The sequence below is a fragment of the Clarias gariepinus genome, chromosome 23 (assembly GCF_024256425.1).
Source record: "Clarias gariepinus isolate MV-2021 ecotype Netherlands chromosome 23, CGAR_prim_01v2, whole genome shotgun sequence".
NCBI lineage: Eukaryota > Metazoa > Chordata > Actinopteri > Siluriformes > Clariidae > Clarias > Clarias gariepinus.
Genome location: NC_071122.1, coordinates 16831196 through 16845140, shown reverse-complemented (window position 1 = coordinate 16845140; position 13945 = coordinate 16831196). Strand labels below are relative to the sequence as shown.

At 36.5% G+C, this 13945-nt stretch overlaps 1 protein-coding gene across 2 annotated transcripts; it reads left to right on the top strand.

Annotated features, from left to right (window-relative positions):
- Positions 1-235: 235 nt before the first annotated feature.
- csf1a (colony stimulating factor 1a (macrophage)) lies at positions 236-13707 on the top strand. Of its 2 annotated transcripts, XM_053483601.1 has the most exons (10): positions 236-269; positions 406-515; positions 3806-3919; positions 4107-4169; positions 8710-8880; positions 9528-9717; positions 10032-10757; positions 11177-11358; positions 11482-11535; positions 13163-13707. In XM_053483601.1, exons 2-9 carry the CDS (start codon positions 483-485, stop codon positions 11521-11523), a joined length of 1521 nt encoding a protein of 506 aa, XP_053339576.1. In that variant the 5' UTR covers positions 236-269; positions 406-482; the 3' UTR covers positions 11524-11535; positions 13163-13707. The 2 variants fall into 2 exon arrangements, with proteins under 2 accessions (XP_053339576.1, XP_053339575.1); XM_053483600.1 differs by lacking the exon at positions 236-269 and having other exon boundaries at positions 276-515.
- The last annotated feature ends 238 nt before the right edge of the window (positions 13708-13945 follow it).

The window sequence follows — 13945 nt, the reverse complement described above, 5'->3', positions numbered from 1 at the left end:
ATGCAGTATGAAATCGTTTGTATCTCTCGTACCCCTGGATGTCAAAAAGTAAAGCCTTGGCTTGATTTTGCTTGATTTTGATATCAGAGTTAAGTTCCAGAGAAATAACATTGAAATGTTTTCTATCCATAAAAAAAAAATCCTACAGAGCATGATTTCCCATAAAAAAACACGATGACAAGAAAAGAGGAGGGTGGGAGGGACTCAGCTGTGCACACTTTACTAGTGCTGTAGGGAGTATGATCTTTTTCACATATTCGTCTTGTCAGGTGAAGTTGCACTACTTAAACGAGAATGATAATTATATGAAGACAATTTTGAATCCTGTAAAATATCTAAAACATTTAAACTACTTTTCTTTTAGTTATGAAGATCCAAAGTTGACTTGTTCTTTTTTTGTCCCAGACAAAGAAGAAATGCATAGGAATTGCAATTTATCTAAATGTGGACTTTGCACATTTCTCCTTGCCTAAGCCAGCCAGATGAACACACACACAACAACCCACAAAGCCAAGGTAAGTGTTTAAAATGTTATTCTATAAAGATGTGTTATATATATGTAGGACATATTAGAACATAACCGGAAATTCTCTGACAGTGCTATACACAGCAAAATTTCCAGTGTTGATCTATTACTTAGAGTGTTAAATTAACAACAAGCAGTTTTTATAAGAGTCCAGATGGATGTTAAATTCACATTGGGGCTTTACTGTGTACAAGCTGTGAAAGACAAGTTATGAAAAGACAACATTTAGCATGGACATATCATGACATGCATTTCTGACATTTATTATACTTAATGCACTTAATGCTATATCACATGAAGTTATTTCACCTACTATTTAACATACTATTAACTAATTCTTAACTACTCTTTAATTTTAATTTAATGTGCAATGGACTATTTTCTAAGTAAGGGTTTTTTTTTTTATATGAAAGAGACATATAATAGAGAGAGGGGGAGAGCTAAAGAGAGAGAGATATGCAGGATATAACGTTAAAGGTTAGAGCAAGCAAATATTCATTGGTATTTCACTCTAAAACTTGTGTTCAGCCCACACATTCTTCTGTGTCAGTATACTAAACTGAAAGAACCACTATACCGGGAATGAAGGAAGTATGTGGTCTGAAAATCTTGACCAGTAAACCTAGGACTCATTCTTTTGGCATTGGTTAAGATTTTATATAACAATCCAGTAAATGAAACCTACAGTATTACAGTCATTCCATTCCCCTTCATGTTAGGACATGTCCCAACGGTATAATAAATATGCCTTAAGTAAGACATGCAATATGCTATAGTGCACTTATAATCCTTAAATGAACTACAATAAAATTATAATGCATTATTTATTGCCATATTCCAGTAAAAAAATATGCATCTAAAGGCAGACTATAGGCTTGAATGAAATGGCAAATACAAAAACACCTTATACTGTATATATATGTTACATAACAACAATGAAAACTAAATATAAATGCTAAGAATCTTTGGGCAAAATTACATCTGTAGTTAATGCAGAAGTGCAACGTACATTTAAATCTGAATAAAAGTACAGTGCTGATGGATTTGCAGTATAGTTTATGTTTCACACTAATTTTTTAATGGATCCAGATCCTTTTTTTATACATTACTGCACAATAACACATTAAAAGCAAGTGTTTGGAGTGTTTTGTCTGTCTGTCTGTCTGTCTATCTATCTATCTATCCATCCATCCATCCATCCATTGAAATATCTTATTTACATAAGTATTCATTCATTTTGTTAAGACACTTGCAATTTCACCTTTGGTGCATTCTAGTCCTATCAGTCGTCCTTGAGATGCTTTTCCAAATTGATTTGAATCCACCTCTGTCTAACTTGATTCATGGGACATATTTAGAAAAGGCACACACACCATACTGTATAGGGTTTTACCATGATTGGTGTATGTCAAAATGAGTGATAGCAAAGCCTTGAGGTCCAGAGAATTGTGTGTAGACCTGTGATCTGGAGTTGGACACAAGAAAATTCTTGCAGCCTCGAAAGTGCCCAAGGGAATGGTACCCCTGCATTGAAACAACCAGCAGTCTTCCTAGATATAGCCATCCAGCCGAACTGAGTAACTGCAGTTAAAGGGCCTTAGTTAGACAGGTAGCCAAGATCACAAGGGTCACTATAAATGAGATCCAGCATTCCCTTTTGGAGATGGAGGAGCATTACACAAGGACATCCATCACTATAGTACTCCATCAAGCAGGCCTCCAGTAGCCAGATTTTACACCATTCCTCCCTAAAATGCACATGACACCCATCTGCCGGTTTGCCAAAAATTCCCTGAAGTACTCTCAGAAAAAAAAACAAAAAAAACTCCTAATGACACAATGGTTAAACTATTTGGAATCTGAATTTTAGGCACTGCACATCACTCTACTAAAACTATCCCTACAGTCAAACATGGTGGTGGCAGCATCATGCTGTGGGGACTTTTTCTGCAACTAGGACTGGGAGACTACAGTAGGCAGAGTAGAGGGAAAATGTCAGAAAAATAAGCATAACAATGACTCGAAGCATACTGCCAGGAAAACACAGGAGTGGCTTCAGAATGACCTTTCTAAGTCCTGTAGTGACCTAATCTGGAACTGAACCTACTAGAACATCTCTGGAGAGAGCTAAAAAATAGCTTTGTACTGACGCTGACCATTCAACCTGGTTGTGCTTAAATAATTCTGCCAAGAAAAATGGAAGAAACTTTCGAAAAAAGTTGACCCCTAATGGTCAACTAGACACTGTAATATAATCTGGCATACAACTACTCATAATTCGCTTTTGAGTAACTTCAAGCAAATACCAAAGCACTGCCAAATTTCATTAAATCTCCAAATAGTTTTGTGTGATGCTGTGACAAAATCTGGCTGACCAGATATACAGACAGACAAAGAAACTTTTCTGAGACTGGTTTCGGGTCCTCTAATAGATGAAACATAAGGATATCATTGAAAGAGCGAGGTCTGACCAACATACAGACAAAACCTTACTTTTATTTACATAGATAAATGTTTTAATTTAACCTATTTACATGCCATATTTCAGACACCAAATTCTCCAAAATCTCCCTATGGTTTTATTGCAGCCAAACATGCAAACACCAGTTTTTACTTTAAGTATTATGTGTAGAAAGATGAGATAAAAAAGGATTTATGTCTGTTTTAAGATTAGTGTGAAACATTAAAAAATATAGAAAACCATTATACATCATTTCCCCTGGGACTAGTCCAAAAATATTCCAGCACAACAATGTGACATGCTTTGCCAAGTTTGAAATGGCCTGCACATTGCCCTGACCTCAACCCCAAGAAACACCTTTTGCAAAGTGTCACACAGTATACTCTAGTGGCTGAAAGAGTGCAAACACCCACAGCCATGTTCCAATATCTAGTAGAAAGGCTTTCCAAAGGAGTAGTTGGTGTTGCTGCAATTAAAGGGGGAACAAAATAGAAGTTGGCAGTTCAAAAAGGACAAATGGGTTTGATGGTCAGGTGTCAAAACACTCTCGAACATATAATATTGTTTTGAATATCCTTGTATCATATCAAACAAACCTTACTGATCAAATCTCTTGTCTGGGCCACTAAGCATTGTAAAAAAAAGGTGGCTTTTATAAGAATGCTTTGGCTTTTTTGACACTATTTTGTAGATGTTTCTAATATCCATGATTGTGATGAATGAATTCTGATGAAGTAGAAACCAACTATAATGCTTGACTAAAAGAAAAAAAAAGTTAACATGCCATCCACATGTGATTGTTTTATATGTGACTGAAGATAAGGCATCTGTGCTCCTGCCTTGTCCTGTGCTTGCACTTGGCCTCTGGTTCTGTAACTGGTTTATGTGAACATTCTGTGACTGAGGAACATCTCCTGATTTTAAGAAAACTGGTAAGGCTTTTATATAACATTGATCTTGAGGCATTATTTTACATTGTATAAGTACTAACATAAATTTTATATTAAGTGTTGTGCTACATTACATCTAGAATGAACTTTAAAATACCACAAGTCATTAAAACTCATATATAAAAGTAATTTAATATTTTAAATATATGTTTTAATTGTTCAATTTCAGATTATGAACCAAGTTCAAAATGGATGTTCTATAACCTATTGGTTCACCGAGCGCCAAAACCTGGTATGCGTTTTATGTTAATCTTTACTTTTTATATACGTAGCTGCTTTTGTCCAAAAAATGATCCAGTTTTAAATAAAATTATTAAAATGTCATCTGAACATACCGTATGCTTCAGAAAAGATAAGGCATTATGAAAATACGAACTTTTAAGCTAAGCAGTTAACATGGTCAAATAATAATAAAAAAGATCTTATGTTCATATAGTGCCCTGAATCTGTGCAAAATATTCTATATTAGAATAAATATATTAAAACTTTATGTTTTTTGCCTCCGAGTGGCGCAGTGGTAAAGTGCTCACCCTATCATCCGGGGATCGCTGGTTCGAACCCCGGGTGATGCTGATTTCCTCTCACAGCCGGAAGCACAGAGAGATCTGATTGGCCGAGCTCTCTCAGGGGGGAGGGATGAGAGGTACTTGCGCTCCCACATTAATCACGGCTCTACAGCCAATCAGGGGCGTCTGTGAGCTCGCGCACGTGGAAGGAGCGGCTAGCGCTTTCCTCCGAGTGTGTTACTCCGCCCCTAACGGTGTGTGAGCGAGCAGTTCTAAAAAAATAGCTTTCGCCCTCTCGACTGAGTGGTGGTAGTAGCCTTAATGTGGGAGCCCCCTAGTGACGGGGAGGAATTGGCTACATGACTAGATTGGGGAGAAAATCGGGGAAAAAGAATTGGACAGGACTAAATTTATAAAAAAAATAAATAAAAAAAAATTATGTTTTTTTCTGTTTAATATTTCAAAATTCTATTTTCACAAATTTTTAACATAACTTTTGACTTTTGGACCTCAATATATTTAAACTGTGCTGAAAATGAAGATGCCTTTACTGCCCTTAACCCATATTTCAACCACTTTATAACTCTCATTATTTAAATGTATTTGTAAAGTGTTCAAGTTTATACTTAACTTCAAGTTTTAAAGTCTTTTTAAATCCCCTTCATTTTGCCAAAATGTGCGGTCTTTAACTTTGCCACGAAAAACAACCCAGGACTAAATAAGACTACAACAAAAAGAAATTAGACTACAATACTGGACAACATAAAGTGCATGTGTGCAAGCATGTAAACAGCACAATTACACAATCACAGCACAATTACTACTAAAAACTAAAACAAAAAGCATTTTTCTTTAAAAACCGACAAAAGCATTTTATAAATTTGCCCTTTTAATCTGCTCTATAGTCATCAGTTCCTCAGCAGTGAATGTACCTCTGCAGTCGTCCACAGTCTACTAAGACTAGTACAATCATGTCCGAAAAGTATTCTGTATTTTGAGATAAGCATAACAGAAAGGTTCTGAGTAGTCAAGTTGAGGTGGGGCTCCATCTAGTAATTCTGTAGACAAAATTGTCTTGAAATTTACAGACAGGAGTTATAACTAGAGTAGTGATTCATTTTGAAAGAAATGTACACACACACACACACACACACACACAGAATTATCTTCTCACTATCGCTATTCTGTGCAGCTCAGCTATTTCTCCTAGGCTATCACCTCCACCCTCCATTTATTCCCTTTGGGCTCATAATTCATCAGATAGTATTCCCCACAGGTGTAATCTGTTTGGTAGCTATTTCTCCTGAATCCAATTTGATAAATAAAATTAAAGTCAAGTCTAAGTCTCCTGTTATTTCATCGATATTGTAATTTTTGTGCTTGTAGCAAATTCTCCTGTGTTAAATATACATTCAATTCAATTCAATTTTATTTGTATAGCGCTTTTAGCAATTTTCATTGCCGCAAAGCAGCTTTACACAGTCAAAAGAATTATGACATAACATACGAAACATGAACGTAGTTTCTTGATGAGTTAGAACTTCTTACGGGATCCCTAGTTGGAAGAGTGCCTTGGCAACAAGCAGAAATATCCCATAGGATGTTGCGTTGCATAGTCTACTAAGATTAGTAGACTATGCAACACAAAAAGACAAGTACAAAGACTAGTACAAAGTGATGCCCAAGTGCAGTCTGTTCTAAAGGCCTGACAAGATTCATGCCGTTTGCTCGAATGGAACCTTGATAAATGATTAAGGGCTCAATGAAACTTTTCCCTACCCGCATCAGATGCCCTGCCAGATGCCCACCTAATAGAGTCAAAGCTTTGTTAAACTGATCAGGCTTTGGTCAACTGAGGTTAATTTTGGCCTTATACATATTACACTTACACCAAAGTGTGATACGGAACCCCCTTGAATACAGTACTGTACATACTTGTATGCTGTATGTCCTTACCCGATTTGGGATGACCAGTGGTCCCTCCTTGCCCCTGGAAATGTCCTGACTTTCCACAAAGGCAATAAACTGACCCCGGTTTCTTTTCCACATTTGTGGCACCAGATTTACCAAACTTCAGGTAAATTGAAGTAGACACAAGGAGGAAAAGGAAGACTAAGAAGATACAGGATCAGGGAGCCACTTTCATTGGAAAGGACCCTTTCTATGGGGGGAAAGGAAGGGGAGCAGAGGGGGAGGGGTGTGTGTGAGAGAGAGTGGGGGGGGGGGGGTAAGGAAGACACAGAGCCTCCTGTTCCTTGAAGAGCCTTGGAATGGTCCCCTGTTAACTGAACTGCCTCTGCCAGTAATGCTGGATGGCAGCACAAGACCATTTTACTGTTCCATTTTTCTTTGTCTTTGCCATATATGAGGTTGTGAGAACACAGTGCCACTGTTGCTCCAGTATGCAGCTGACCCACTGCAGGATCGCTCTCCAGAGGTAGGGTTACTCAAGAATGTTGTCAGTGGAAAGCTTCTGTGGGCTTTGCTAATAAGCAGGGATAGCCCATTGTCTCTCTGATCACCCCCATGCTGCAGCAACATGCTTACTGTTAAACTAGTCTTTTCTAGTAGAAGATTTGTTCAGAAAGCACATGCACTTTTGTTGATCTCTCACACGTTTTGTTAAGAAGAACTGTATATGTTCTCCCTGAAAAGAAGAAAATTGTAATGACTGTGCGTGTGAATACTGTAAATGACTACAGCATAACAAAATCTTCTAAATGACGACTTTGTTGCTAGTGCAACAGCATTATCAGAAACATTTCATTTCAACACCATGGTAGTGTTTTACATCAATGAACATGGTGGCTCCAAAAAGTGTGCACTAAAATATAGGTATATGGTTATTATGAGGTCCACTTTCATTGGTAGAATTTCAGTCTTAAACTATTAAGTAACTGTGGTCACAAGCCATCAGAGAAACACTGCTCTGATCAGCCGAGTTCAAGACCATCTTCATTGTCAGGGCCATCCTCAACACTAAGCCAGAAGCCTCCATGTAATAAGAACTCCGCCCAGAAGCAGGGGAACAGGATGTGTCAAAAACGTCCAGAGGGCAGAGGGGGACTGGAAATTCAGGAATGCCGAGTGTAGCTCAACAGAACGAGAAAGAGAAAGAACTGTAAGGTATACTCACATTCTTATAATGAATAAGGCCGGTGTATATTTAGAGCAGTGTGTAAGCCATGACTCCGGCATGACTGACTATAACAACATAACTAAAAGGGCGAGCCAGAAGGAAACACAGATATGAGGGCTTCTTGGAAAGATAATAGCTGATAATAGCATTCCTGTTGTGTCAAATAATTTAAGCAACTGTAAAAGAGCCAAATTTGACCTGTTTACAGACATCTGTCCAATGTGATTCTCAGACAGAGCAGAGATAAAGGTATTATGCCGTGATGTTGTGCTTCATGACTAGCCAAAACTGCAGGTATTTGCTTTGCTGTTGCTATCATTGCTGTTAAAGACACTACAGAAGAGATGATAAAATCAGTGTGATGATAGTCAAATGCTGGCTGAATATACAGATGTACTGTAGTCAGACGTTTTCCAAAACTCATCTGATGTACCTTTGGGCCACTGAATTGAGATTGTGACACTGTGTTGATCTTAGGAAACCTAAATTACACTATGTTCTTCTATTAAAGATGTAACGTGTCAAGCCTAATATTGCCATTGGGTTCTTGTTTATGATGTGTGTTTGTAAATTGCTGACAAAGTTCTGCATCTTGTCAATGTTTATCTCTGTGCCCACTACCCTTATAAGTGGATGCGCTGGCCAAGCACCATTGTACACTTTCCATTTGTTTGAGGTTGCAAAAGCATCAGCATAAACACTTTTGAGGACATCAAACTATTTATTCCATCTCTTACCACAACTAACACTATCACATCAATGTGTCATTTACTGCTGACACTGCTGTTTTAGTATTTACATGTTCAGTTTAATTGGGTCACCATGTTTGCCATACTTGAACACAATCCCAAATGCACAAAATCCGCCAAACCCTTTAAAAGTCCAGCAGCATATAGTGTTCTACTATATAAAAATGTAATATTTAAAGAACATGACACAAATTATATATCAAGAAATATAAATTAAGAAGCTTGTATTACAAAGGTTATATTGGTACCTGAAACCTCTAATAATGTGTTTTAAATAGAGTTATTTAACCTTCCAGGTTGGTTGAAATTGGTGGACATAAAAAAGTGAAAATCAAGAACTAATAAAATCTCTTGATTGTTTCTGCTTTGTCTTTTCAGAGTGAAATCTGTTACATTAAAGCAGCATTTCCATACATCCTTGTTCTTTTGAACACTCACTTTACATATGAAGAGGGTTCTGATAACTATAACTACACAAACACACTGAAGGACATGATCTACAACATTTATTCCCATGAATGCATCCCTCATATCAACGAAGAGATTGAGGTAATGTTGAATTTGATTGTTTCTAAATATTTTACTGAAAGATGTAATGTTAAACTTAATAAAGAGGACCAGCGAGATTTAGAAATCTGCCTCTGACAAATTAATCACAAATATTAAGTTATTATGAACATCATTATAATCAATGGAATGTGAAAAATAATTTTATACAGTAAATGGATTAAATAATAAGAAAAGTTGTAATTAGATATGAATGTTGATGACTTGAAGTTTTGCCCTAGGGTATTTAAAATACAGAATGTTAACACAATTAAACCCATGTTAATTTTATTTTGGAGTTAGCATGCCTAACCTTGTGATTGTGTGACAGTATGAATGTACTGAAAATTGGTCAAACAAATTTAGAAGTTAATTTGAAATTCTACTTTCGTGGCGTTTATGCTAGCAATATAACTTTTTATCGCTGAATGTTCTGACATAGGGCTTCTCCACTAAATGTTTCGCAAAAATTATGTTTTTAATGGCTTCAATAAACTTCGAGCACAGTAGGTCGAGGCAAAGATATGACCAGAGCATTTAGCCTTTCAGTTTATGTTCAGAAGCATTGTCCTTGCAAGGTTTTAAAGCTCTATATTTATTACCTTTAAGTGGAATTCATAACTACATCAATTTTTTTATACTCCACTCAGGAAAACCCACAAAAGTTTGCACGAATGTACACATCTTTGTCCAGAGAGGGTCTACAAAAAACAGCAGAGGTATTTCAGATGTACAAAAGGCTGATGAGTAAAAGTGATAACCCTGTGGATTGGAACTGTCAGGATGAATATGCAAAGAACTTTCCAGAATCCACCACTGCAACTTACACCCAAACCACAGGTAACTTGGATGAGCAAAACCATCTACATATTGGTTATTAGACACATAGTGATGTTGTTATTTAACGTAACTGGTATTTTTTTTTTTTTTTAATAACACTTGCACTATATTTTACTTCTGTATTATCCATATGTATATTTATTCTTATAATTGTACACCACTATTGCTTGTGTAGCTTGCACATAAGAATTTCACTCACGTGTACGGTACCAGTGTACCAGTACGTGATGTGACAATAAAAGCGACTTGACTTGACTTGACTTGACTTGAATATCAGATATACTGTATAACATGGTCTGACTGTTTGGTTTTAGGAGCCCCAGATTGCCAGTGCTCTTGTCAACACCCTTTGAAGGCCAGCTCAACTCCAACTGCATCATCCACCTCTCCTTCCCATACCCAATCAGGAGCTTACATCAACAAGAATGAAAGCTTTAGAGCATCTGAGCCTACAGTCTCAGATGAAGCACAGAACTCAACCCCAAATCAGATTTTTGCAACTCCGCCAGCTTTGGAGCCTTTTACTGGGCTGCACACCAAATCAGAACACTTTACAGAACAACATTCTCTACCAGTTCATGAGGAATCTGCAAATTTCATAATTTCCCCCACTCCAAATTTGATATATAACAGCAGTAATTCCTCCATTGCAGAGGAAAGTGAGCAACAATCAATTACAACTTCAAGCGAATTACCTAGCATTCCAACAAGAACTGTTCTCCAATCAGAAACATCACAGCCCTCTGAAAAAAATAACACAACACTAATTTCAGATAGGAACCCAGTGCTTGTGCTCGCCAAAAGATCTTTAGGTAGCAGAGAGCAAGAAACACCATCTGTTACCTATTCCAAACTGCTTTGGAGCTGGATTGCTGAAACCAAAGGAATTAGGAAGAATACAAAAGTCAAACTCTTAGAGATATCTTCTGAAGAAACAGAACATGTTGAACACAACAGTCCTACACAACCTCAGATGCATCATCACATCGACAAGCCTTTACCAGGTTTTAAAAACATCAGCAAGGAACCAGACTGCAAAGGTGATGTTTATTTTAATTCAGTTACATGCATAGCGATGAGATGCAGATATTCTTAAGACCAACTTGAGTTACGTTAAATGTAAAAGTTTAAATGTTATGTTAGTTTAAAAATAAACTCATATTTGGATAGTTAAACAAGCATGATAAAAAGGTTCTACTTGAAAATATTCCTGTACTGTGTAATGCCTTTACATTATGTAGTATTCTACATTGATCCTATAACTCTCCCTAAAAACAAAACCTTTAAAGAAGTTTTGTGTTTAATGCATTTCTAAACACCTAAATATCCCATATTCTTCCCCTCTTAATAAAAAAAGGACCCCTTAAAGATTCTTAGATTTGAACATCTAGAACGATTTCTGCTAGAGTTGTTCTTCCTTGTAAGATACATAAAGTTTAAACCTCTAGGTCTTTTACAGATTTAAGATGTCAAAAAGCCACTGAGGACAGATCAGATCAGAGATCCAGAAATCTTATAAAGAGACACTTGGGGGAAAAAGAGTACCAATTTGTAAACATCCCTACGTACACAATGTTCATGACTTCATCTGCATGCTTACTACTTCTGTTCACCACTGCCCTCTTCTACTGCAGGAAACAGGTTAGATTTCACTTGTTTCACAATAGTGCATATACAAATGAAGGGGAATGGAAACATTTTTTCTTTCTTTTTTTAGGTTCTGTAGAATCTTTTCAGCATTTTAATTGCTTTTTTGTTTCAAAGATCAAGGATCTACAAGAAGAAGACAGGACTATACATTTGTGAAGGAAACAATGGGTAAGTTTTTGGCCAAATATCTCTGTTCTTTCTGTTTTTACCTACTAATGAAAAACATCTCATTTAATAAATGGATGTTGCAAACCTTATCGAAAAAAAACCTGTTTTTTTTAGCATAAAATTTGGTAGATGCAGGACATCTATCTTTAAATGCAGGACGCATTTATCTTTATTATTTACAATGATTAACGAAACCAAAAGACAAACACAAAATTTGAAAAATGAATGAAGAATAGATGGGAACTGGAATACAATATGTAGCTAAGTGAACCAAAACACAGCAGATGGAACACAAAAAAACTGCCCAAACAAGGAGATTAAATAAATATACTAAATAAGGAATAACCAGAAACAACTGTGAACACAAATCATAAAAATCAATTCAATAAAGAAACAATGAGATCCATGTCCTAAAAACATAACAAAAGTCTGTTACTGTGGGTAGTTCGGGCATGAGGCTGTTAAATACTGTAGCATGGGCATGAGGGCAAAGCTTAAAAGTGTTATGGGACATGACATGGGGCCGAGCCTTGACATGCTGCTTTGTGGGGCTTTGTTGAGAGATTAGATATTGCAAAAATTCACCTCAAAGCTTTGCAGTAGCCCTTTCATAGTATCCTAAAAGCCCTGCAATGGCAAGGAATTATTAAAGCTAAGGTATAAAGCAAGCATACTGTAACATCATCAGTACTATGGTGGGGAGTAGGCATGATATCTTGAAAGCAAGGGTGCGGAACAAACATGACATCATCATGACACTTTAGAGAGTAGGGTGTAAAGCAAGCATGAAGCATGGGATCAGCTGCAGGGACATTGCTCATGGCGCCAGGCTGTGGAGTAAGCAAGACTGTTGTTCTCAAAGCCAGGAGGTGGCACCACCATTACAATATCCTCAAAGCCAACAATAGAGGTACAAACAAGATGACTTTAAAACTACAGTAGGAGGCATCGCAGAGCATGAGTATCTGACATGATTCAGGCACAGCATGGAGTGATTCAGGCAGAGCATTGCATAATTGGTCCATAGCATGGCATGGCTGAGGCATATCATTTTTTTAAATAGCTTAGGCTGTCTATAACAAGTAATTAAATGAAGGAAGATTGCATTACTGTATGTTAAAATTTTGTAATCACCATACAGGTACCTGTACAAATGGATTCTAGAACCGCTGAGCATAACTGCATGGCTTACTTCTGGGTAACCTGACCTTAATTTTAGAATCACAGAGCATCTGGAAGTGGATCATTTGGACAATTTGGCTTAAGACTAAGTGCTAACATGGCAAACTCATGGTCAGTGACTGGCTGTTAGTCTCCAGCTCCGCCAATCGCAGTTGGTTAGCATGGACGGATATGTTGGTGTTGGTGGAGAAAATTACCTAGTTAAATGAACAAATAAATCATAATCTGTTGATAATAAATGGTGTTTGTGGAACTGTTATAAAAAATATCACATTCAAGGGCGTGCTGTTTGGCTGAATATCAGCACAGCTGCTATGCCTTCGACTGCATAAACAGCACTCCCACGTGTGTGATATTACTTAATTACAGCATCATTCATTTCAATAGTATTATTTACAAAAAAGAATAAGGAATAATATAACTTTTTTTTTCTTTTGATCTACAGGAAATTTGGATGATGCAGCTTTGTGTTGTGATGTCCTGCTGTGACTACATGTGACCTGTGGAATATTTCACATATTTCCTAGGGGTGAACATGTTCATTTAACAATTTTAAGTGAATGTTGTGGAACAATAAAATGTATATTATTCATACATGATTATGGATGATAATGTTAAGTGGTTTAAAAACACACGCACACACAGCAAACCAAAAATAATATTTCTGAAATATAGATTTCAAAGTAAAGTTAAAGACAGGCAAAATGTGTGGTAGATTATATTTTATTATATTATATTGTCATTTTAAATTTATTTATATGAAACATATAACTTGCTGAGTCAGGCACTTTACCTGTGTTCTAATACAAATTTACCTTTAAATACATTGCAGAATGTTTAAAATATGATTAAAGTGTTGATTATTTTTCTATCAAGAGTGTGCATTTCTGCATTTCTGCTCAAATCGGAGCTGAATCCACCTAGAGAATAAATAAACCTGGTGATCTGACCAAACCATAAAGATATAATAAAATGATCATCTGTTTTTAACTATGCAGTGTAATCTGTTGCTTATTTGATGTTTTGGTTTAGGACTGAGTGTACTGAGTTATTAACTAGTAAAATGGTTTCACCTGTTTATGTGATTAATTTCAGTGTTTTTAAACATTAATAATGTTTAAAATCATTTATTTAAGCACAATTACCACACTCTGGATTTCGACCCTGGACTGTTAATAGTTTGAAACTTGTTACCTTGCTTACTTTTCTACATAGCCTTCCTTTATAT

What these genes read in the sequence shown, in the direction of transcription:
- csf1a (XM_053483601.1), top strand. Translation starts at nt 483, where the DNA reads ATGAACACACACACAACAACCCACAAAGCCAAG. An exon ending in ATATCAACGAAGAGATTGAG is followed by an intron (nt 8,881 to 9,527) that starts GTAATGTTGAAT and finishes TACTCCACTCAG; the next exon opens with GAAAACCCACAAAAGTTTGC. An exon ending in AACTTACACCCAAACCACAG is followed by an intron (nt 9,718 to 10,031) that starts GTAACTTGGATG and finishes GTTTGGTTTTAG; the next exon opens with GAGCCCCAGATTGCCAGTGC.